The sequence below is a fragment of the Neofelis nebulosa genome, chromosome 13 (genome assembly GCF_028018385.1).
Source record: "Neofelis nebulosa isolate mNeoNeb1 chromosome 13, mNeoNeb1.pri, whole genome shotgun sequence".
Taxonomy (NCBI): domain Eukaryota; kingdom Metazoa; phylum Chordata; class Mammalia; order Carnivora; family Felidae; genus Neofelis; species Neofelis nebulosa.
This window is the reverse complement of record NC_080794.1, coordinates 58126334-58151707: the sequence shown is the minus strand read 5'-3', so window position 1 is coordinate 58151707 and position 25374 is coordinate 58126334. Positions and strand designations below refer to the sequence as shown.

The window sequence follows — 25374 nt, the reverse complement described above, 5'->3', positions numbered from 1 at the left end:
ACATGTGCTAACATCATGCTCTGAATAGTGATTGGTTGCTATCTATCCTTGGTTTTTCTTTGTGAAGGCCTTCGTGGACTTCTTTCCATTCATTCTGGCCCCACTGAAAGCTTCCTGAGCAGGCTGATGGGGAAGCCAGTTGGTCATTGGTCCTTGCTCCTAACTGAGCATTTGGCCCATTCTGTTCCATCTGTGTTCTCCATCTTCTTCTTATTCTAGAGGATACAAAAGAGTGGCCAGCAGTCAGCACTTCTGACTCCTTTCATCACAGGGGAGAATATGACATTTTTGAAACAAGTAATGTGTTTGTTATTGGATTATTAAAAATAGCTGAGCAAAACATGGTTAAGTGCCAGTAACTAGAAATCTGGCAATATTGCGTGGCAAGGTACGTGTAACAAGAGATTGGATGCATTTAAGAGAATCACTTATGGTGATTTTACTCATAGACACTGGCCCAGCCACTCCTTTGTCATTGCCAAGGACCCAGCAACCTTCTGCCTTGTCCAGCCTGTCTGCTTCCCGCTGGGCCTTGGGACATGGGAACCCTTCCCAAGTCCCCAGGAGATAGCACTCTGTGTACAAGCCATGGATCTCTTCAGGATTTGCTACTTTCCCTGGGAACCTGCCCCTTCTCTTTTTTAACATCCTATAATGCTTAACATCCTATAATGCTCATCTCTGCTCAGAGATATCTTAAATGAAGTAAATAAATTAAACCTCACATTATACTGCCTACACGGACTATTTAATTGATATCCATTCATTTCTTAGTTTGTTAAAACAGAGACATGGTGTTTATAGTTGCTTAAATGTGTTATTTATGATTATGTTATGTGTGATCATGCCAAAGTTCCTTGGATTTCTCAGAAAAAGTCAGACTAGGCTTATACTATTTTGACCTAAAACGTATTTCCAAGTTGAAACCAGGATGAGTTTTTGAACTGCCTCTGACCTTATATGGATGGACTGTCTTTATTCTACTTTGTCTTCATGGATGACTGATTTTCAATATAATAATTTATTGGTTTATTTTTCAAGGTGCTCTTGTTTTTTTTTTTTTAACTTTGTGGGGAGAACACATTTTTTTCTCTTAGCTGAGACAAAATTTCTGCAATACAGTGCTACTCCTGCTTGCCACTTTTGGGAACAATTCTTGTTGCAACTTGTCTTCATGTTTAGGAGAAAATTTGTAATTTTGCTGAGTGATTTCTGTTCCTTTAAGAAAATCAAATTTAATCTCTGCTGTGCGACATGTTGCTTTCTAGTGGATGATGCCTTCTCACAGACGGTAAAGGAAATATTCGGAGGCAATGCAGATAAAAAAAACCTAGTGGATCCTTTTGTAGAAGTTTCCTTTGCTGGGAAAAAGGTTTGTATGTGATCTAAATGCAGACGCCTCTAGGAAAAAATATTTAAACCACTGTGCTTTCCTTGGAGTGAATTCCTGTTTATTCTTTGTGAAAGTAGCTGACTCCTGATGATCTGGGAAGTCTGCAGGAACACAGATTATTTGAGTCGGAACATGCCAGACTTCTCCACAGGTTTATTTTGGAGTGGAAAGTTTGCAGGACTCAAATTAGAAAATTCAGTCTTTTGAAAGAATAGAATGTGAAAACTATCACTGGATTATTTGGATTACTTCTCAGACCCAAACCTTGTCTTTGTCTAAGGCAAGCTTCCTCTCTGGCAACAACAATCCTCAGTAAATGTTGGGGATAGCCCCCCGACGCCCAGCTGCCCGCTCCCCACATGCTTCTCACTTCCCAGGCCCCAGCCAGCCGCCGGAACTGGAGAGCAGGCAGGAGAGCTCCATCCCAGCCCACTGGGATGAGCCGGGAGACTCTTGGTATAGGCACATCTGAGACCACCATGCCTAGTTATAGGCATGAAGACCTAGCGTCTTCTGTACAGTCGAACCATTTACTTATGAAAGCAAGATTTGGTCAACCACACGCATATGGACCAGGTGTTGCTTTCTAGGAGAGGCAGTGCGTGGTGGGGGGGAGGCGGTGGAAAAGCCCTCTGTTCTGGCGCAAGATTTACGTTTAGACTTGAGCCCACTCCAGAGGCAATTAAGGCAAATTCCTTTAGCTCTCAGTCTCAATTTCCTGAGCTATAAATCAAGATAATAATAATCCCATAGGATTGTTGAAAGTGTTAATTAATTAGGTAAGTAATTATTGTGAACCTATTAAATATGGAAACTGTCCCGTGTGCTAGGGATAGAGAATTCAGCTCTCATGGAACTTCCCTTGTAGCAGAAGGAACAGCAATAAACAAGCAAATAAGTATCTGAATCATTTCAGATAATACCATGTATGACGCAGAAAAGAGGGCAGAGGACAAGGAGTGATTGGTGCTGGGGGTTGGGGAGAGGAGGTGGGTTTTGCTAGGTTAGCAGGTGGGACACCTTTGAGGAGGTGACATTTGAGCAGAGGCCTGGATGATGTGAGATCTGGAGGGCAGGGGCTTCCAGGAAGAGAGAAGAGCAGGTATAAAGGCTCCCAAGGAGGAGACACATTTGCAGTGAAAGACACCCCATGTGGCTGGGGTGCAGTGAGCTGGGGGAAGCTAAGAGCTGAAGTCAGATTTGGGGTGGGGAAAGGTAGGCAGGGTTTTATGAGCCAGAGTAGGGTCTGGACTTTAAGCATGCCTGGAGAGCTCACTGAGACTGCTACACAGGGGGTGCCATGAAAGTAAGGAGGCAGGAGAGGGTGTGTGCGTCAGACAGGAGCCAACAGCAGGCACCCCAGGGAGACCAGCATCTGGACAAAGCTGTGGTACCAGGAGTGAGGCATGTCTGGGGAAGAGAGATGTGGTGACTGGTTCTAACAGGAGCTGGTTTGGGGAGCAGGGAGAGGGGCTTGTGGGCAGGATCAAAAGATCTGTGTGCATATGTTAATGAAGAGGTGCTCACTAGATAGTATGCAGTAAGTGCTCAATAAACATTAACTCTTGTAACATGACCCTAATCCAATGTTAGAAATCTGACGATTGAAAAGCAACTTTTAGTGCATAGATGAAGCAAAGATTAATATTAAACCCATGTTATATTTTACCTAATAGTTAGAAGAGAAATAAACTTTAACCAGGCTACTAAGTATGTAACTGGCTAAATAGACTGCTAGAGTCAAAATGTAGTATGCTTACATGTGAACTTATAGAAATTAGAATCTTGAATATCTACTGTTTTGTTTTGATGATTTTACAGGTTTGCACAAATATAATTGAGAAAAATGCAAACCCTGAGTGGAACCAAGTCATTAATCTTCAGATCAAGGTTTGATGTTTTTTTCTTGCAGAAAAATAAGACTATTTGCTTTAATAGTTACTGAATAAGTTGAGAAACAACTACTTTGTTCTGTTTCTTTTTAACAGTTTCCTTCGATGTGTGAAAAAATAAAGCTAACAATATATGACTGGTGAGTTAAAAAACAAATTTGTGTCTAATTCAGAATTAAAGAATTGAACACTTGGATATTGCAGAACATTACTCTGATGGTCTAACTCTTACTTTTCAGCCTGTTTCTTTTTCTTCTAGAGGGAGGTGATAAACTGCTCCTGGAATTGGGTGTTTTCTTTTTAAAAAAAAATTATTAATGGTATTGCTACAGAAAAGCTTTGTGTATCTTCGTTCCATTGGCTCGTAAACAAAGAAGGGGGAAATAATCTGAAAATGCCCCAAGATAAGAAATCAAGGATTTAAATACTGTTTAGGCTGTCCAAAATAGACTTCAGAAATGGAATGAACCATTGCTTGAGAAGAATCACCAAAACATTTCAACAGCTATTCTCTGTTATTGTTAGAAAGGAAAATGGAGAAAGCTACCTGTCTGTTTGAATGCAAAGAAAATTCATTGAGAGGTTCTGATGGAATTTTAACTAGATCACCCTCCTAGCGGGGATTGACCATAATAAGGCCATTCTTGTGCATGTTCTAGCTGGATGAGGCATTCAGTTGGCAGTCCTTAACTCCTTGAGATTGAAAATGGCAAACACCATCATCATCCTCATCATCAGCGTTTATACTGGTGTTAGCTACCATTTTTTGAGCACTCTAAGTGCTGTACCATGTGACTTAACTGTAATATCCCATCTAGTCTTTAATTTTTTTTTTTTTAACGTTTATTTATTTTTGAGACAGAGAGAGACAGAGCATGAACGGGGGAGGGTCAGAGAGAGAGAGGGAGACACAGAATGTGAAACAGGCTCCAGGCTCTGAGCAGTCAGCACAGAGCCCGACGCGGGGCTCGAACTCACGGACCGCGAGATCGTGACCTGAGCCGAAGTCGGCCGCTTAACTGACTGAGCCACCCAGGGGCCCCCCATTTAGTCTTTAGAGTAACCTTTTCAGTTGGAGACTATTATCAGTTCATTTTACAGATGAAGATACTAAGGCTCAGAGAGGTCAGGTAACTTGCTCACAGTCACTCAGAAAGTTATAGACTGAGTTGGGCCCCTGCCCTGTCTGCCTGTCCCCATAGTTTTTCCTTTGACAGAATGTATTTGCCTTTTGCATTGGCACCCTCCCAGTGCTATGGCAAAGGGCACTTTGGGAGGAGGTAGTAAATTTCATTTTGTTCAGTGACCACATCACAGTTTATTGAGGGTCATGGAAGGGTCGTGAAGACAAAAAACCCCTTCCAGTGAGTGTAAACTTGATTTTAGCACTTGAGACCCTCAGGCAACATTCTGAATGTGTTCTATGGGCCTCAGGAACTCTCAGGAATGTGAATGTGGACCTATAGAGTTCAGGTGACTACTCTGGCTTACTGGCTTTGCAGTGAGTGGTTGTGGATTGAGCCATCCCAGAGTCGTCTGTGGTCACTGCAAATGTGGTTACTTTCTGAACTAATCTGCCCCCTCCAAAGCAATAGTGTAGACTAGGATGCAGAGACAGGCCCTGTTTAACTAAGGAATCCTTGGATCCAAATCTTAGGTTACATATTTTGTAGGGTAGTTGCACAACTGGGGGGAAGCTAAGAGTTCTTTAAATGTAGTCTAGATCCTTTTGGATGAACAGAAAAGATTCAAGAACCATGCTTGTGACTTAATATCCTTAAGTAATACTTCTTCTCAGGAAAACTGTGTTTCATTAGTCATTCTTTATAGTCTAATACTATTATACTATACAATGTATAAGATTGTATGTAACATAGACCATTACTATAATGCAGTATAATAATATTACATTGTAGTATTGTCTTTCCCCCAAATACTGAACCTTTCCTCTCTCCCATGGGGTCTTAGATTTCAGAGTGGGTATACTATTAGATTGAATAAAGGAGAGCCTGAAATGGGGCACCTGGGTGGCTCAGTTGGTGAAACATTTGACTCTTAGTTTCCACTCAGGTCATGGTCTCATGGTTTGTGAGTTCGAGCCTTGCATCAGGCTCTGTACAGACCCTGCTTGGGATTCTCTTTCTCTCCCTCTCTCTGCCCCTCCCAATCTCTCTCTGTCTCTCTCCCTCCCTCTCTCTCTGTCTAAAAATAAATAAGTAAACATTAAAATAAAAAAAAAGGAAGAATAGGTTGAATTAAGCACATAGATGTTATTCATAGAAACCTCATTTTTTGCACCTACTGTTGGCCCATCCAGAGGCCACTTCATGGGTTAGACTTGCATACTTTCTGTGATATCCATGGAAAGATTAATAATAATGTATTTACTTGTAGTGGGACTATTTGTCCCTACCATACAAATAAGATTTAGGTTCTAGGCAAGCGACTGCCCTCAGCTGCCCTCAGCTGTTACACAGTAGGTGCTCAATAAATATTTGAACTGAATTGGAAGGGAATTGTTCTCCCTGTGAAAGACCCATTCATTGTAGTTGTTAAACCATCAGAGTAATCTGTATGAACATGATAAAATCACACACACACTTATCCTATGTAATGTGATTACATTACACCCATTAGATAACGTACCTATAATTGTTTCATTCATTTTATGACAACGGTATTGAGTGGCCATAGGCAAATCCCTTGACCTGTCTGTAAAAACCTCAGTTTCCATAGCTGAAATGAATTGCCCAGTTAATGTTTCTCAATAGGTAGTTGGAGGACCATCCATATCAGAATCAGTTGAGATATATACTTGTGTAAATGCGGGTACTTGTTCTCCACCCCTGCTTTTACTGAATCAAAAGCTTGGATAAGAGATGAGAGCTGGGGTTTCCAAGTAATTCTTAAAGTACAGTAAAGCTTGAGGCCCGCTGGACAGGATGATTTCTGAGGTCTAGCGTCTTTTCCAACTCAACCTTATTATTGTTGAAGTGAAGCTATATCTTCATAGGTAGAAGCCTTAACCTGTTCTTTTACACAGGGACCGTCTTACTAAAAATGATGTCGTTGGAACAACATACCTATACCTCTCCAAAATTGCTGCCTCTGGTGGGGAAGTGGAAGGTAAGTCCGTCAGCAGACCTGGAACTAGACAGGGTGCAGAACTTCTGAAGCAGAAGGAACTGGAATGGCCACCTGGCAATGGAGTTGGTTTCTCAAAAGCCAAAAGTGATGAGCCAAGTGAACTATTTCAGTGATGTTTTGGTGATGACCAGCAGAACAATTAATTAGTAACTAATAATTAAGGCAACTAACAGTTTGAAGAATTTGGTTTTCTTGCGCCCATCCAAAAACTCTTCCCAGTAGCTATTTTATAAATTTCTGACTGTCAATACAGAGTGTTGGCAACCTATCTGTTAGAATGGTATTGACTCCAGTCCATCCAAATATAAAATAATACTCCCTTCTCCACTGACTTCCTTAGCAGGAACAAGGATGTCAGGTAGCAATGAGCCATAAAATCTCCACTCCTTAAGATAATGTGTATTTTGTTTTCGTGCTAAAAGCATTGATAACAAATACACTTTTCTTTCTGTTGTTCTCCATACTGAGAATTACTTGCCTATACCTGGCATTGGGATTCCGTGCATACACCAGAAATTGTAACAGGAAATGAAGGAGAAAAGCAAAGATGGTAAGAGAGAAAAATTTAATGCTGACATATCAATAATATCAGCAGCTGATTTTTGTTACCAAAGCAAAAATAACAAAAATGCTTGTAATTACTAATGTATTCAACATATCGAGTTGAGTAAATTATGTGAGAGAATTCAAGACAGAATATGGTCTTGAGAAACTCAAGCTTCCTCTCATCCTCATTTTGTTTAAGAGGAAACTTTATAGGTTTTAAAACATATATTAATCCAAGCAATGTATAGCATGGATAAGAACCTGGAAGAAATTAGAGATATTGTGAAGAAAACAGAGATTTCCTTTCTCTAGAAGAAAAAAAAAAAAAGGCAATTTGAAATTCCAAGAAAAAAAAATACTGAACAAAGAAGATATAGTTCAGATATAAAGTCATATGTGGCCGTTATTTTAAGCAAATGCTAGAAACTACGAAAGCTCCCGTCTGCATGCTCTCTGCTGAGTGGCAGAGGGGACCATACAACTGGAACTGTAACAAAGGAAATGTAATCACGACTCTTTCCTCTGCAGAGAACAGTATTTATATGGCTGCTATACTGTTAGCACTAATTGTTTTTTGATTTTTTTCTTTGACGCCTATAGCCAAACCTCTGAACAGAATGTAAATGTTATTGCCCATTGCAATGTGAAAGTATGGAAGATAGAGACTGGAAGTAGGAGGAAGGCGAGTGGAGGAAGGGTAGGCATGGCGGTAGCCTTGTCTTATCAAATGAGGAATCCAGAAATAAAGACTAGATTAAATCAGAATGGTAACCCACAGAGTAGTTAAAAAGTCATACCAAAACTATGTGGGTGGGGAGGGTCAAAATGAGTTACATCCATTTATCATTGGCCAGAAGTCATTCAATAATTACCTGGAGGTAATTATTCAAAATTTACTGGCGTAAGCATTTTTTTAGTGATATAGCAGTAACATCCAGAAGAATTAGAACCAGAAATTGTTACATGCAGTTTTCAGCCTTGTCTCCGAGGCCTTCTCTCCTTGAAAGCCCTGCAGACTGTCTGTTATGGGTCTCAAAATAACAAGAGGCAGCAAGCATCCCCCGCCTCCCACCCCCAACACACACACAAAAGAAACAAATAATGTACCATGAACTGCAAACTCTGACCTGCACAGCCTCAGACTAAATTAACTTGGGTTTTCTGGCCTTGGTCCCAGTTAAGTCAGATATAAGACAAGTACACGTTTTATTAAAAATATGAAATGATGGTAACTTCACCAGGCCCTCCTTTGGTGGTGAGAAGCTAGCTCTTCTCAGATGCTTTGCTGCCTTCGGACCAGAGGGATTTGAGTTATTTAATGTGTGGTGCTTCTGCCAATTATCACAAATGTTTGAGCCATTTTGCATATAACCGGTGAGATTGGTATAAATTACAAAAGGGTCATGTCACTTGGGTCTGAATTTGGTGTTTTTCTGGTGTTGCTAAACCACTTACCTAGCATTGGATTTGATTAACTTTTTCAATGTCTCTTTTATAATGCCCGTGTTTCTCTTGTGGTTTAACCAGTCGTATTTTTACTATATAGATTTATCATCTTCGGGATCTGGGGCTGCATCGTATACAGGTTTATGCTTTGTAATTTTGCTATCTTCTAGATTTTCCTATTTACTATTGTCTTACTAAGAATGTATCAATTGACTATCTTTAGAACCTTTTTTTTTTTAACATTTTGCTGTCTCCAAAGTAGTTTTGCTATAATTTTAATTTTTGTGTTTGTGCTATATGGTTGTCCTGCATGGCTAAAATTAAAACAGATGTGCTAATCAGGCTTTGCTACCACCTCACGTTTTCACCCAGATGCATACCATCCTATTGGGTGCCATTGTAAATAACTGTGAGAGATAACTTTGTCTGTTATTGTTGTTTTTGTTCAGTAGGTAGAGATATGGGGCATGAGATCAGTTGTTCAAAATGTATGGAGTAAACTGTCCCTCACTTTGAACGTGGATCTCTAGGTTGGAAGACACTGAACAATTGTACATTGAAGGGCTTCATCTTTCAAACAGGGGGGATCGTAACATGTTCTTTCGTCTGCACAGCACTGGCCATTCTTTGCAAGTTTGCCCAATGGTCTCACATTTGACCATCACAACTCCCCTAATGTTATTGTTCCCCAAATAGATGAGGACTTGAGGTTTCAAGAAATTTGTCATTTTTCAAGTCAACACGATAATCCCTCCATGCTAATTACCCAGGCTTATGGTGAGAAGGGAAAAGAGATACTGCACTGAGAAACCTTTGCAAACAGAAGTTCTGTGCGAATACAAAGCATTATTATTGTCTGCCTTTGTGTTACTGGCACAATGCCCCATTCATATTTGTTTTTAAGAATCAATCTTAATATCTTATACTCGGACTTAATATGAATATGAAGTAGTCCTTTAAGTTTAATTTTTTTTAATGTTTATTTATTTTTGACAGAGAGAGAGAGAGAGAGAGAGCATGAGCAGGGGAGGGACAGAGAGAGAGGGAGACACAGAATCCAAAGCAGGCTCCAGGCTCCAAACTGTCAGCACAGAGCCCGACGCGGGGCTCAGACTCACAGACCGTGAGATCATGACCTGAGCCGAAGTCAGACATTCAACCGACTGAGCTACCCAGGTGCCCCTGAAGTAGTCCTTTAAGTTTATAACAAACTTGGCAGATTTGGTAACTCTTCATTCCTTCATTCATTTTTCCAATCAATCCAAGAATATTTATGTGGTAGTTCCCCATGGTAGAACCAGTTCTCAGTGTTTAAGGAATCAAAATAAAATATATTTGAATCCTTCCCCACTCACCAAATGAATTTATAATGTAGTCACAGAAATAGGCGGCTATTTAAGGTTCAAAAATTAAAATATAAAGTGATATGTTATAGAAATCCAGAATACAAAGGAGCCTCACAGAGGTGAATGAAGTCTGAAAAATAATGTTTAAAAAGCAGGTCAGAGGGCTGCCTGGGTGGCTCAGTCGGTTAAGCCTCCGACTTTGGCTTGGGTCATGATTTCACGGTTCCTGAGTTTGAGCCCCGCATCCGGCTCTGTGCTGACAGCTTAGAGCCTGGAGCCTGCTTCAGATTCTGTGTCTCCCCTTCTCTCTGCCCCTCCCCAGCTTGCACTCTCTCTCTCTCAAAAATAAATACACATTTAAAAAATTTTTTAAAAAGAAAGAATGAAAGAAAGAACAAAAGAAAGAAAGAAAGAAAGAAAAGAAAAAGAAAGAAAGAAAGAAAGAAGAAAGAAAGAAAGAAAGAAAGAAAGAAAGAAAGAAAGAAAGAAAGAAAGAAAGAAAAGCGGGTCAGAGGAAAAGGTTGATGGCCAGGCTAAAGAATTTTTGTTTATGTAGTATAGGCTTTTGAGGAAGGTCTTTGGAAGTTTGATGTGACAGTTGTGCAGAAAAAGTTTGGTGAGGAAAGTTTGGAGACAGGAAGAGACTTACCTTGTGACAGAATAGGCTTTCCCTGGAGACCATGCTGAAGCATAAACCCAGAGAAGGAAGGTTCTCCATGTTAATGCATAGCCAGCAAGTCAAAGGGTTTAAAATACCTGAAAAGAGATTTGCTTGGACAAAAAGAATTAAGCTGTTGATATCACGGTAACTTGCAATAGATCATTATTGACAATGATTGTCTCCATCCCTGGAAACCTTTAATGAAAAACAAATACTCATGACAGACAACATAAGTCACCCATGGGAACTGGCTGGGGGTGAGGTAGGGCTAGGCCAGAGGGATGGGTGGTGTACTAGAACTATGAAACTCGAGATCTGGGTCTCAATCTGTCATCTTCAGGGACCTTTGACAAGTCATGTCACTTCTTTGGGCTTCAATTTGGCCGTCCATAATGTGGCATGACTATGGTGCAAGAGTTTTAATGGCCATTCTTGAACATTCTGTGATTCAACTCCTGAAAGTGACTTCCTTTTCTCACTTTGGATCTCTGCTTTAGTCCTCTGCTGTAGTTCCTCACAATGGATATTCTAGCACAAGGAAAGCAATCAAAACCCTGCTTATTAATAATCAAGTAGTCGGGGCGCCTGGGTGGCTCAGTCGGTTAAGCGTCCGACTTCGGCTCAGGTCATGATCTCACGGTCTGTGAGTTCGAGCCCCGCGTCGGGCTCTGTGCTGACTGCTCAGAGCCTGGAGCCTGTTTCAGATTCTGTGTCTCCCTCTCTCTCTCTGACCCTCCCCCGTTCATGCTCTGTCTCTCTCTGTCTCAAAAATAAAAATAAACGTTAAAAAAAAAATTTTTTTTTTAAAATAATAATCAAGTAGTCAACTGTGTCCATGTTCCATATGGCAGATTAGACAAAGCCAAACCAATCCATATGTCCAGATATAATATTCATTTTACCCTGATCATTTGGTAACAGGATAGCACAATCCAGAGAAATCTCTGTTGGAAAAATTCTTGGTCCCCATTTGGGTTTCACAAGAAGTTTCCAAACAAGTGTCAAGTATGGCACCCCAGGGCATTACCAAGTCTTACCCTTAGGCTGTCAGTTGTTACTTTCCTACATCTTAATTTAAATGTTTCTTTTCTCGTGCATTCTTCACCGAGATTGCACTTTAATTAATCTCTGCCAGTGTGCATGGTTCCTACCTCTTCTCAAAAGTGCCCAAGCGCATTTATGCATGGTGTAAGAACCTCAAATAATAATTTTTAAAAATTGCAAGAGCACATTTGTATACAGTCTGGTCAACTGTTCACTAATGGGCATTCTGCTCACCTGCTAATCCACATTTATCTTTCTCCCTTACATATAATCATAGAGTTGGAAAGGGCTATAGGTTAACTTCTCATTCATAGAGGACTTGTCTTGATGATAATCCTGAAAACCCTAGCCTCAACATTTCCTCTGTCACCAGTGTGATCTGTCCCATTGTTTGACATCTCTAATTCCTACAAAGATCTTCCTTATATCGAGTGAAATAAAGAATACTTCCTCGTAGCACCCATCAGTGGCCCTTACTGTGTTTTTGGAAACAAATCCATCCTTCTTCCATATGGGAGCCATTCAGATGGTTGGAGACATTTCCGCATCTTCACCCACAGTCTCCCTGTGACTCTATTATTTCTTACATTGCCCTCAGTTCCCCTCACTGCACTGGGGAGCAGTCTTGCTAAGACAAGGTAGCAGAAATATGGAGCATATTGGATGCTCATCAGAGATAGAATGTTTGAATGGGGACTTTATGTTGCTTATAAATATCATATGGTCCTAACCAAAGGCAGGCAGTTCACTGTTATATATAAAAATTTTTAATGTCTCGTATTTTTAATAGCATCTGCCATATTTGTACTAACTATTTTAGTCTAAGTGGAATTTGGGGGGAACAAATGCAGTTCATCTGGTATATATCATTTAAATGACTTCCCCAAATTACCAATTACCCCAAACTATCCCAATTACCAATGACACATTTAATACAAGGCCAATTATAAACTTGCAAAAAATGTGAAGATCAACTCGAAAGCCTTATTATTCTTTCATTTGCATAGCATTATCTTTCTATAATAACAACATGTTTACCCGAACTATCCCCTGAATTTTTTGTTTAATGTTTTATAGCAATAAGAAAAGGGAAATATTGCAAGTCTCACAAGTGCTTGTAATTTGCATTAATACAACTAACTCACAAATTAGAGGAAAATAGTCTCACTCAGCTAACTAATAACTAATATTTATTTCAATAGATTAATCAGTAAAAGCCTAAAATCTAATAATGATGTTATCTCTCAGCAAATACAGGAGAAACAGAGGTGGGCTTTGTGCCAACATTTGGACCTTGTTACCTGAACCTTTACGGAAGCCCCAGAGAGTACACAGGATTCCCAGACCCCTATGATGAGCTAAATACTGGCAAGGTCAGTGTCTCAATTAAGATTTGTTATTAATGGAACACTGATTAATGTGATTCCTTCTTATAATGGTTATAATTAAGTCTCATATCTAGGGAATCTCTACACACACACACACACACACACACACAGATAGACCCGACATGTGACTGATCAAGTGTTGAAGGACAGAAGTCCCACACTCCTCAAGTCTTTGAATACAAAGCTAGGAAAGGATCCTGGAGACCATCTAATTTGGCAATTACAAATGCACAGCATGACCATTCCCCCTGTCCGGCACTTAGGGCAGATGTCAGTGATCAATGCTGGCTCTTTCCTAACAAGCAAATGTGCTGCCTCAGAATTCTGTTCGATACTGTGTTCTAGGAATTTACCAAATGATTGGAGGTGACATGCCTGAAGAAACTGCTATCCCTGATCCAATCCAACATCTTCATTTTATAGATGAGGATATGGAGGCCCAGAGGCAGGAAATGCTCTTCCCAGCATATTAGAAGCCAAAGTAATGTCTTTGAGTCAGTTCTGAAGGCCCAAGAAAGGGACTGAGGTAGAGATAAAGCCCTGAGGGAGCAGGGGTAATGGACTGGCTGTGGAAGTGGAAGCCTTCCCTTCCTCTCCAGAAAATTCTGTTGCCAGCACTGCCAGATATGGAGAGAGGAGTATCCGCTCTTCATCCTTATGCTTAGCTACACCCAAAACATCTTCCTCTTTTATTTCCTGGCTGCTCTGAGACTTGCCCTGGTTGCCAACCTGGCAGCCTTCCCTTCCCGAGAAGAGTAGGGAAGGAGCCAAGTTGACACAGATTACGTAGAGCTGCTCTACTGAAGTAGGGTAAGGGAGACTTTGAGTACCTTCCACTCCCACCCCCAGCCTCTGGGAACTTCTTCAGGATCCAGAGCATGGCTTGAAAGCCTCTGACCTAGTCATAGCTAAGATCCCTTTCAGCCCTGGCTCCCCAGCTCTCTTTGGATCCCTTCCTGAAGTCACTGACTTTTCTTTCAGCTACCAAAGACCTGAACCCAACTGAGAGAGTTGTTGACCGATTGAATTTGGATGTTAGGGCCACGGGAAGGAAACACTAAACTGTAGCTGGCATTAGCCTGACTAGAGAGACAGTTCTTTTTGCTGTTGTTCAGGCCTGCAGGAATAATTTCGTGTTGTTGCCTTTCAGGGGGAAGGAGTTGCCTACAGAGGCAGAATCTTGGTTGAATTAAGCACTTTTCTTGAAAAGACACCACCAGACAAAAAACTTGAGCCCATTTCAAATGATGACCTGCTGGTTGTGGAGGTAACTTTGGAGTGTGGATGATACTTGGTATGGAAAAGGGGGTGTTAGGGGATTGGCGGTGGGTGGCTCGTGCTGGCCTGCCTGAGCAAGTGGGGACATCGAGGGACTGCAGGATCAGCTGTGGCAGAGTTGGAGAGCTGAGTCATAGCAAGTACCTCTGGATCTATTTAACACCCTCTTGATCTATCTAGAACAGCTGTATGGTGAGTGAGGCTTGCTTCATCTTTTGTGATGTTAATACCCTACCGAAAATTGGCAGGAGCAGTGATACCCCTGAACCAAATGGCCTGTTTACTAACTGGGGTTGTGTGGTCCTGGGGAAGTGGCCGCAAGAGCCATCCCAAATGGCATTGGTGCCACCATTAATCATTTCCACTTTCAGAAGTAGGCATATCTCAAGCTTCCCAGCATCTGAGGGCACGTTTATATTAATTCCTCCTTGAAGACAGAATTCTTCCAAATTCACCTCCGCAACTGTTTCTTTCTTTCTTTCTTTCTTTCTTTCTTTCTTTCTTTCTTTCTTTCCAATCAGCTCTTTCTCCTCTATGGACACAATTTAAGCACCCATGATCCATATGGTAGAGAGCTACAGATGTAGTTTTTTCCTAGTAAATTCAAATGCCAGTGTTACTAACTCAAGGTAATAAATCCCAGAAGAAGAATATTACTATCATTAAGCTGTAAAATGCTCATTTTTTTCCTTGTCAATTAATTGACATCTGCAATACAGATTTGTTAACATATGTGATGGATAACCCAATATTTAGTTAGCCCTGTCTCTGTTGCCCACTGAATCATTTCCAACACATCCTATACCGTTATTATGAGTTTTAAAAATAAATATGCTAGTTTATTAATATTTTTATTTTTTGACTTCTAAAAAATTAACACATAGCACTGTGTAAGTTTAAGGTACATGGTGTGTTGATTTGGTATACTTACATATTGCAATATGATTACCACTGTAGTGTTAGCTAACACTGCCATCATGTCACATAATTATCATTTCTTTTTTGTGGTGAGAACACTCCAGATCTAGTCTGTCAGCAACTTTGAGGCATGTAATATGGCATCGTTGACTATAATCACTACGCACTGCATTACATCTCCAGAATTTGTCTTCTAACTACAAGTTTGTACACTTTGACCAACATCTTCCCAATTCCCCAACCCCTGGTAACCGCCCTTCTACTCTCTGTCTTTATGAGTTTGACTTTTTAAAAAAATTTTTTTTAACGTTTATTTATTTTTTGAGACAGAGAGAGACAGAGCATCAATGGGGGAGGGCAGAGAGAGAGGGAGACACAGAATCTGAAACAGGCTCCAGGCTCTGAGCCATCAGCCCAGAGCCCGATGCGGGGCTCAAACTCACGGACCGCGAGATCGTGACCTGAGCTGAAGTCAGACGCTTAACCGACTGAGCCACCCAGGCGCCCCAGAGTTTGACTTTTTTAGATTCCATGTATAAGTGATATCATACAGTGTTTTTCTCGGTCTGGCTTATCTCACTTAGCTTGATGCCCTCCAGGTCCGTCCATGTTGTCACAAATGACAGGATTTCCTTCTTTCTCATGACTGAATAATATTCCATTTTGTATGTGTACACCACATCTTCCCCCACCTATTTCTGAGAATCCCGGGTTGATGCTTATGTGTTCCAGAAATCTGAACTGTTTGCCAGAGCATCCAGCTTACTTATGGCTCCGTGCCCAGGGCCACTCTTTGCTGGATTCCACCCCTGACCCAACAAGCTTCTTGAAGCTGTCTCCTTCACCTTCCCCTCCGTCCCAGGCATGGGATAGACCCTTCTCTTATGTCTCCACATTATGTCAGAAACCAAATGGCAATTTTAGAAAGACATTTACCTCCAGTAAGAGGTAAGAGTAGGGAAACCGTGAAATGAGTAACTTGAAATGGCTAATCTCAAAGCTCTGCGCTCAGACCAGCTTTCTGGGTCTGTTGCAGTTGGCCTCCCTGTCTCTCTCTAGCCTGCTTACTGTGGCAGGGCTCGGCTCCCCACCTGCCCCTATTCCCAACACCACCCTGTACACATGGCCACCTCAACGTCCGTGTCGAGTGCTATGAATTCCCACCCAAACAAGGCCTTCTCCTTTCTAGGAGTTTCATGTCTGCCTGTTGTGAGATTTTCCCCTTTCAGGATGAGTGACAAGGAAAATATCTACTCCCTTTAGAGGAAACTCTCTCTTCTCCCCCAGACCATTGTAGCCTTGTTCATGGACTCCCAAGAAGACAACATTAGGAGGTTAGAGTCCAAAGCAGTATATTCTGGATTTTTCGGTCTTGGCGTGTTTGGAACATTAGGAGTCCTGTTATTCATGAGCCACACAGATTTCAATCCAGCGCCTGTGTCTTCCCCTGTAAGAGAAGACTGGGCCACACATTCTTTCACAGGTTACCTCTGTCTCCACCCCTCAGCCTCAGGAAGGAACCTTACACCTACCACCGGCAAGCCACAGGGCATCAGTCCAAGTTCTCACAGGGAAAGGATCACTTCTCCCCCCTCTACGAGCACAGATTATAACATAGTTCTGGCTAAAACATACACTTAACAGTGCATGTGACCAAATGGAACAGTTGAAGTCAGGTTATTTAAATGGTGAAAAGAACCCCGGTAGGTGTGTGTTTTGTATTATAGTTAAAGGTCCGTCCAAAGAAGTTTTCTAAACAAAGCAATGGTCTGCCTTGAATGTCAATTCATATCTCGACTCCTAGAATCGGAAACTGCTTAGAAATTTTAAGTCATAGTTTTCCCAGTTTCTATACATTAATGTATCCAATAAAAAATTCTAGGGCACTTGCTTCTATTTCCTGAATCAGCCTATCAAACAAGTGGATATAAAGGCCAGATTAGGTTAAGAACTCTTGGGAGATAAGTCTTCAAGAAATTATAAAGTGTCTCTCCATCACTCTACTCCTTGTCATCCTACCTATTCCCACTGATATACAGACACATAAATAATACCATTTGTGACTTACATCATGCCACCAATGGTGCCATAATGCCATTCTTGGATTTAGCATTAATGGTGTTGACCACTCTTGAGTTATCCTGGAGTTTCTGATGTGTAGCGAGGAGTGATTTTGCTGAGGTGAGAAATTGAGTCAGGTGTGCAGAAAAGCAGGTGTGTGAGTGCTGGTCAGTGCACCTAGCCATCACCCAGTCTGCATGTCCATGAGAGTGAGGCTCTGTGTTTCTCTATTCCTGACACCGGTGCACAACTCTTTTTTTTTTTTAATCTTTTTTAACGTTTTATTTGTTTTTGAGACAGGGAGAGACAGAGCATGAACAGGGGAGGGTCAGAGAGAGGGAGACACAGAATCTGAAACAGGCTCCAGGCTCTGAGCTGTCAGCACAGAGCCCGACGCGGGGCTCGAACTCACAGACCGCGAGATCATGACCTGAGCCGAAGTCGGCTGCTTAACCGACTGAGCCACCCAGGTGCCCTGGTGCACAACTCTTACATAGGATCTGAAGCAGTCCCCCAGAGTTTTCAGTTACTTTGTTACATTTCATGGGGGTAATGATAGAATATTGTGACATTATTGACTTTTGGGATTTGCTATGATCTCAGGAACATAATCCTTGCAAATGATAAATCTACCATAACATAGTAACAACAGGGGACCCTTGAAGACCTTTAGTGCTGGACTTATCCTGACTTTTCCAAACTTGCTTCTGCAGATGAGGTCATAAATCAAGACGAATCTCTATAAGAAGTGTATGTGGTGGGATCATGTAATGTATACTCATTTTGTTTTGGTTGTTTACTTGTTAAAGAGACACAGAGCCAAAACAAATTCCCCCGGTCAATAAGATCCTGGTGTGAGTCTTTCTATCCACCCCATACCACCATCAATTCTGAAGGTGAGGAATCGTAACACATCTTAAGAACAAATTTAGAAAAAGGAAAAAGAAGAGAGGGTGGGTGGGAAAGTGGAGCAGCTTACATGCCATTTACTGCCAGGATCGTGCAAGAAAATAGCTAAAAAAAACCCCAAAGGCCTCTATGGAGACATATGGTATGGCATGGGTGGTTCTGGACTTGAGTTGTTATAGATTGGCTCTTGAAGAGTCCAGCTACAACTTGGGTTTAGGCAGAAATGCGGCCATGGGTTCTCAGCAATTACAGTGCCTCTTTACTTTGTGCTGTCACCAGAACAGAATTTAAGTTCGTGGCCTTTCTTTTTATTTTAAGCACTCGTAGTAGACAGGGGGAGAGGGAAGGGATAGGAAGAGACTCAACAAAGTATGGTAGCTAAAATGCAAAACTGAATTCTTTTTTCTTTTTTACTCCAAATAATTAAATACATACAGGCAAAGAAGCCTGTGTCATAGATTTAGTAAAAAAGAAAACCAAAAAGAAACTCAAAAAACAAAGAGCCAACGGTATACAGTCGCCACAGTATATGTCAACAGTATAAAAGAACAGCTTTTTATAAACTGAAATAGAAAACAAAGTTACTTTTCTTTGATCCAAATAATTAAACCCAGATAGCAAAATGGCTTCTGTCATAAATTTAATAAAAGCAAAAACGAAATCTATAAACTAAAATCCCAGTAACATTAAAAAGCAGGAGAGGAGCTGAGATTCTGAAGACACAGCCACAGTGCAGGCAACCAGGAGCCTGGTAAGAGAGTGAGATGAGCAGATTTGTGTAACCACCGGGAACCATCGGCCTCGAAGATAATCCTGACCCTTTTCCCATTTCCAAAGATCCCATGTTCCAGGTCATACGCAAATAATGAAATTTCTGGTCGTGTTCAAGAGGGCGACTTGGTTGCTGTGAAATCATAGTGCTAGTATTTGCTCTTTGACTCTGGTTCCTGACGCTGAGCTCCTAAATCTCTTGGGATTTCCTGGGTGGTAGGTGAGTCTTTTGTTCTAGTGAGGTGACTCTTATGGGCTCCTAGTTTGAAGCTGCTCATGAGAAAGACCAAGCCATGATTAGAAGCTTGGAACTTTCTGCCTTATCCCCTGTTCTCCCGAGAGGGGCTAGAAATTGAGTTAATGATCCATCACACTTATGTGATGAAACCTCCATACAAAATCCCCAAAATACAGGATTCAGAGAGCTTCTGGGATGTGAATACATGCATGTTTGGGGAGAGTGTTGTGCCCAGAGAGGACGTGGAGGCTCCGTGTCCCCGCCACATACCTTGTCCTATGCAGCAGTTCCATCTGGATGTCCACCTGTAGCCTTTATCATATCCTGTTATAATAAACTGGTAACCAGTAAGTAAACTGCCTTCCCAAGTTTTGTGAGCTGCTCTAGCAAGTTAATCAACTCTGAGGAGGAAGTCATGGGAGCCTCCAATTTTATACCCGATCGATCAGAACCTGGACTTTTGACAGGGATCTGAAGCGGGGATGGGGCAGTCTAGTGGGACTGAGACGTTCTGTCTCTGGGTAGATAGTGTCAGAATTGAGTTCACGTGTAGGACACCCAACTGGTGTTGCAGAATTGCGTGCTGTGGGAAAATCCACTACACGTCTGGTATCAGAAGTGTTCGGAGTGTGGTAGTCCTGCGAGAGTAAAGGAGGAACACAGGAGGGAGAGTGAATTTTTCCTACTCAGTCACCATAGAGCTGCCCCGCCTCCTTAGAGCTGAACTGGCTCCAGTCTAGAGATCCTTGAAGAGATGCAGCTGGGTTCCACCTGTGGCCACCTCCCTAAGGAATCAGGCAGGTAGAAGATGAAGTGTGGCATCCCAGTTCTATTCAGACACCTGCTGGCTTCTGAAACCTCTGCCCAGTCACTAAAGGACGCCATCGTTTTGTCTCCACCATCTGGGATCTGTTCCTAGACCACTTCCACCCTACTCCTTCCCAGTCTTCTCGTGTGTGACCTAACATATTTTGGGACCATTTTATGAACATGCGTTCTGTCTTCTGCTCAATTAGAACCTCCTTGAGTTCTCCCATTCGTCTGGCCCACGTAAGTGCTCAACAAATATTGCTTGAAAGAACACATTCAGATTCTTCCACCAGCTCCGCTAGTTGTCAGCCGCCTTTAGTAAATAGACCAAAGGTGGCAAGTCGGGCAGTTTTCTTTGGCACAGTCTCCTTGTCACTGATCCTTAATGTCCCACGCCTGGTGGTCCCCCAGCCAGTTTTAAGAGCTGTTACTTGTTACCCCTTTTTCGGTATTCTGCTTGACAAAAATCACACCTTCTCCAGATTTACTCCTAAAACTCTGATACTACCTGCATCTACCACACACACCGGTCTTTGATGATTGGAAAGAGAGCCCCAAGGCCCTACAAAGTCAAAGAAACATCCGTCAGTGTTCAGTAGATTATAATTTACATTCTTTAACTTTCCCCATTATGAGCAGTTTTGCCCAAAGGCAACACAGGGAACAAAAGCTGAGGCTCCTGACTTTTCTAAACTTTGTTGTTTGTTTCTTCTTCTCTCCCCCTCTTTGAGCCCTGAGGCACAGGGGAAGTGAGAAAGGGCTGGGGGGAGGGCAGAATTCTAGACTTCACAGTCCAGAGCCTGGCTCTGGGGCAGGTGAGCAGATGTAGATCCCCTGCCCCTTGTGGAGTTTGGACCTGTGAAGCGACCCAGTTTGCAGCTCCATCTTGAGCGGCTTGCTCACACAGTGTGCCGCTCTGTTGGGAGGTGTGGTGATGGCCAAAACCCAAATTACTGTCTTAGAGCTCAAACTCTTCAGGGTGAGGGTGCTACCAGGGTGCAGGTGACTGCGAGCTATGCTCAGGAAAACCCAGGGAGATCTAATGGAATCGTGGCCACGTAGAGATGTGCAAGGCAGAGCCAGCCCAGCCGGAAGTGGCATTCCCACCCCTTCCACAGCCTCCCCATGCACTTTCTCTCTTCTCTGCACCCTCTATTAGCAGATGGCCCCAGCTTAAATGCTGGTCATTTGGGGGGGGCCCTGACTTAGGCCCCAAATTAGGTCTCATATTTTTGCTCCTTCCCTTCTCTTAGATCATCCCAGATGGTTTACAAAGAAGTTATGCTGTATATAGAAGTTCTGACTAATACAAATAACTTCCTGCTTTCTAATTTTCACACAATTTAAACCAAACCCAGAATTTCCACAGCATTCCTGAACGATGGATAGTTCAGGAGGCTTAGGTGTGGATAGTTAAAGGGACTCCCGACAAGCGATAAAAGTCTCCAACCCCCTCTCTGCCAAAGTGACGGTGGACTAATGTAAGTAGGAAAAATTTTAAATTCACAGTGCTAGGCAGTCTCTGGGATGTGGCACCCAGCTATAAGGATATTTCAAAGCCCTTCAGGTGATTCAGTACGCAGCTAAGTTTTCAAACCAATGTTTTGGAAAGACTTTCAAGAAAGATTGAAACTCAGAAGGATTTCTGATGAAATCCTATTGAGGGTTTCCCTTGTACCATGTCAAAAATCCTTATAACCAAAACAGAGACTTTGTAATAGTGGCACGTCCTGTGGTTCTTCAAGACAACAAACTACAGTCCCTGTCAGATGTTCTTAAAACAGTCCTCAAGAAGTTAAAAGTAGAATTACCATGTGATTCCAAAATCCACTGCTGTGTATAGACCCAAAACAATTGAAAGCAGGGACTCAAGTGGATATTTGTACACCCATGTGTATAGCAGCATTATTCATAATAACCAAAAGATAGAAGCCGTCCATTGATAGCAATCCTTCGACTGATGAATGGACAGACCAATGTGGTATATACACACTGCTGAACTTATTAAACAAGGATGCCATTAGACAGAAGTGGCCGTTATGCCTGGGCAGCCTACATAAGCAAACCAGAACTTAGGCCTGTAAATGCTTCCAGGTGAAGAAATCAAAACCAAAGGACAATGAAGCGCAAATAGCCAACTAGACTTTCCCAAATAATGCAACCACTTAAGCCAGCGCCAGTCAAATAATGTCCTTGCCTTCCTTCCACATTTGCTCTCTGAAAGTCTTTCCTCAGCTCTTGTAGCTGTCTTCTGCTTTGTCACTGCCCAATCCAATCTATGTTTGCTCAAATAAAATCTTAAAACTTTTCAACATGCCCCAGTTTATCTTTCAACAGTACAATGGAGAATTCTTTAGTCTTAAAAAGGAAGGAAACTCTGACATGTGCTACCACATGGCTGGACACTGAAGGCATTGAACTAAGTGAAATAAGCCAGTCGCAAAAGGACAAATGTTGTTTGATTTGACTTACATGAGATACCCAGAGTAGCCAAACTCAGAGAGACAGAAAGGAGGTGGGAATGGGGAGTTGGGGTTTAATGGGTACAGAGTTTCAATTTTATAAGATGGGCAGAGTTTTGTGGATAGATGGTGGTGATGGTAGCTCACCAATGTGGATGTCCCTAAGGCCACCGAACTGCACACTTAAACATGGCTCATGTGGAGAATTTTATGTTATGTGTGTTTCACCGCAATTTGAAAAAAGAAATTTTTGATACTGTTGTCCAAGTACTTCTGTGAATGAACGAACATATTCTTACATCATACAAGGCAGAAGAACTGCCCATGATTGTGATACATTTAATAGAATAAAGGCCATGGTATGGATGAATAACAAAAGAAAAGGAAATCGGTTGACAAATATCCTACTGGGATCACGTAATTTTTGTTAGCTTCTTTTTAAAAACAATTTTTTTTAATGTTTATTCATTTTTGAGAGACAGAGAGAGACAGAGCATGAGCGGGGAAGGGGCGGAGAGAGGGAGACACAGAATCTGAAACAGGTTCCAGGCTCTGAGCTGTCAGCACAGAGCCCAACGCGGGGCTTGAACTCACAGACCATGAGATCATGACCTGAGCTGAAGTCGGATGCTCAACCGACTGAGCCACCCAGGTGCCCCAATTTTTGTTAGCTTCTTGAAGGTGAAATGTGTCATTACGTTGCTACGTAGATTATGCTGCACCAATTGGTAGCAAGGTGGGAATGCAAAAGAGCAAATCCAACGACAGAAGATTCAGCATATGCCAAAGTTTGATAGCAATGTGGCCTCCAAATCTCAAATTGAAGGACTCCAGATCCGGGAGTTCCTTCTCTAAGGGCTTTCAAAGTAAACTTGCCATAGTGAGAAATTCGTCAAACAATTTGAGTATTATCACTCATGGGTCTCCATGAACCCTCTAGTGAAGCATGTAGACAAGTGTAACCACTGGTATTCTCACCCCTAAGCTTGACAAGTGTCTACAGAGATTGGATACCGATGGAGATCCGGAACAGAGTCTAGATGTGGACGGTATTAAGTGGCAGAACGCCTAGAACATAATGAGGTACAGCAATTTCAACCATTGCACGGCTCTGTTTGACTAAAGAAGGCAGAGTACCCAAAGATCAGTGAGGATATGATCCACAAAGAAGGAGAGATGCCATCTGAGCAATCTGTGGATTCAGGAGACTTTATGTGCTCGGATTAAGGAAGGCCTGAAGGGCTCATGGTCATTTCTGCCAGGCTGAAAGATCCTTGGTGTGGTCATTTTTGGCCCTATGTTCAACTCCCTCACACACACACACTCAATAAACCAGTAATTTTTTTTTAATGTTTATTTATTTTCGAGAGAGAGAGAGACAGAGTGGAAACGGGGGAGGGGCAGAGAGAGAGGGAGATGCAGAATCTGAAGCAGGCTCCAGGCTCCAAGCTGTCAGCACAGAACCTGACGTGGGAGCCCAATACGGGGCTTGAACCCATGAACCGTGAGATCATGACCTGAGCCGAAGTCGGATGCTTAAATGACTGAGTCCCCCAGGCGCTCCCCCAGTAATTTTTTTAAAAAGAGAAAAAGGAAAAAATAACGTTTGATTTCTGTTTCAGAAAACAGGAAAATAAGTTCACCTAAATTCAGTTAAAGTCTTACATTAAAAATCTTTATTGTTGTTTTTTATTTGAAAATTAATACTAAAGGAGCACTTAGGTGGCTTAGTCAGTTAAGCGTCTGAGTTCGGCTCAAGTCATGATCTAAGGGTTCATGAGTTTGAGCCTCGCATCAGGCTCTCTGCTGCCAGTGCAGAACCTGCTTCGGATCCTCTGTCCGCCTCTTTCTCTGCCCCTTCCTCACACTCTCTCTCTCTCTCAAAAATAAATAAACATTTTGTTAAAAAGTAGAAGAAAAAGAAAATTAATACTCAAGCAATTCAAAAAATTAAAAACATATAAATTAGAAAGTACGATTAGCCATAATCTTTTTACCTTCCCAATATAACTGTCAACAATTTTATTTCTATTCTACACATTCTCCATGCATATGCCAATATTAAAATATATAATTAATGAGTTCACTTAAAATACATTTGCACATATGAATCTACCTTTTTACTAACTTTATTGCATTATATGGATGTAACATAGTTTGTTTAACCAGTGACCTATTGCTAGACATTTGTATTGTTTTCATTTTTTTTTTTTTTTTCTATTTCAGTCAACACTGCAGTGAATATCCTGGTACTTCTATCTTTGCCCACTTGTATGAGTACAAGAAAAACTGCTAGATTTAAGAACATTTTCTACTGGCATTTAATTCAATACTAATTATTAGTTTTAGAATTACATCTGCCAGACACCCACATATAAATAAGAGCAAAAGGAGTTTCACCGAGCCTTATGTCTGCCCATACTTTACAGAAATACCAACGAAGGCGGAAGTATAGCCTGTCTGCCGTGTTCCATTCAGCCACCATGTTGCAAGATGTTGGCGAGGCCATTCAGTTTGAAGTCAGCATTGGGAACTACGGCAACAAGTTTGACACAACTTGTAAGCCTTTGGCATCAACTACTCAATACAGCCGTGCCATATTTGATGGTAAGACTGCCTCTAACCATCCTCTTCTCATAAGTTTACGGTGGGTGCATCACAGGACAAGAAGCACCCAACGTATTCTCCCTTTGGCAGCCATTATCTTCAGCATATGCTTAGTGGAAAGAAAAGATTAAATGGGAAAGACAGGTGGCTAGAGTTTGAGCACCTTCAAGACAGGTCAAACCCAAGAAGTTGCAGGCCCTTTGCCAGGGTCTGAACCCCAGCCCCCTTGCCGTGTTCAGCTTTTACACTGGCTCTGTTTTGTAAAATCACAAGATGGTGACTTGCTGAACTCTGAGGTCCCCAGAGTTCCCACCTGGTGAGAGTCAGCTCCCACCCTGCCCAACTCCACCCTACCAAGCCCCAAACTGCTCTTAGATTGAGTAGTTGAAATGGATGGGGCACTGGCTCAGGTCCTGGAAAATCAAGCTTCCGGTCTTCATTCTGTTACTCTCCAGCA

General features: G+C 41.9%; 1 protein-coding gene across 4 annotated transcripts in view; it reads left to right on the top strand.

The window, feature by feature from the left end:
* MYOF (myoferlin) overlaps nucleotides 1-25374 on the top strand; it is a 153203-nt gene that overhangs the window by 63215 nt on the left and 64614 nt on the right. For 3 of the 4 annotated variants that reach the window (XR_009252459.1, XM_058697184.1, XM_058697185.1), the window contains exons 13-20: nucleotides 1269-1372; nucleotides 3215-3283; nucleotides 3382-3425; nucleotides 6329-6411; nucleotides 8525-8563; nucleotides 12724-12848; nucleotides 14014-14130; nucleotides 24740-24917. Coding sequence is in view for 3 of the 4 variants with exons in the window: in XM_058697184.1 (XP_058553167.1) it covers nucleotides 1269-1372; nucleotides 3215-3283; nucleotides 3382-3425; nucleotides 6329-6411; nucleotides 8525-8563; nucleotides 12724-12848; nucleotides 14014-14130; nucleotides 24740-24917 (759 nt within the window). In the remaining variant the exon portion in view is untranslated. The remainder of the gene's footprint in view (nucleotides 1-1268; nucleotides 1373-3214; nucleotides 3284-3381; nucleotides 3426-6328; nucleotides 6412-8524; nucleotides 8564-12723; nucleotides 12849-14013; nucleotides 14131-24739; nucleotides 24918-25374) is intronic. The other variant, XM_058697186.1, reaches the window with a different exon arrangement.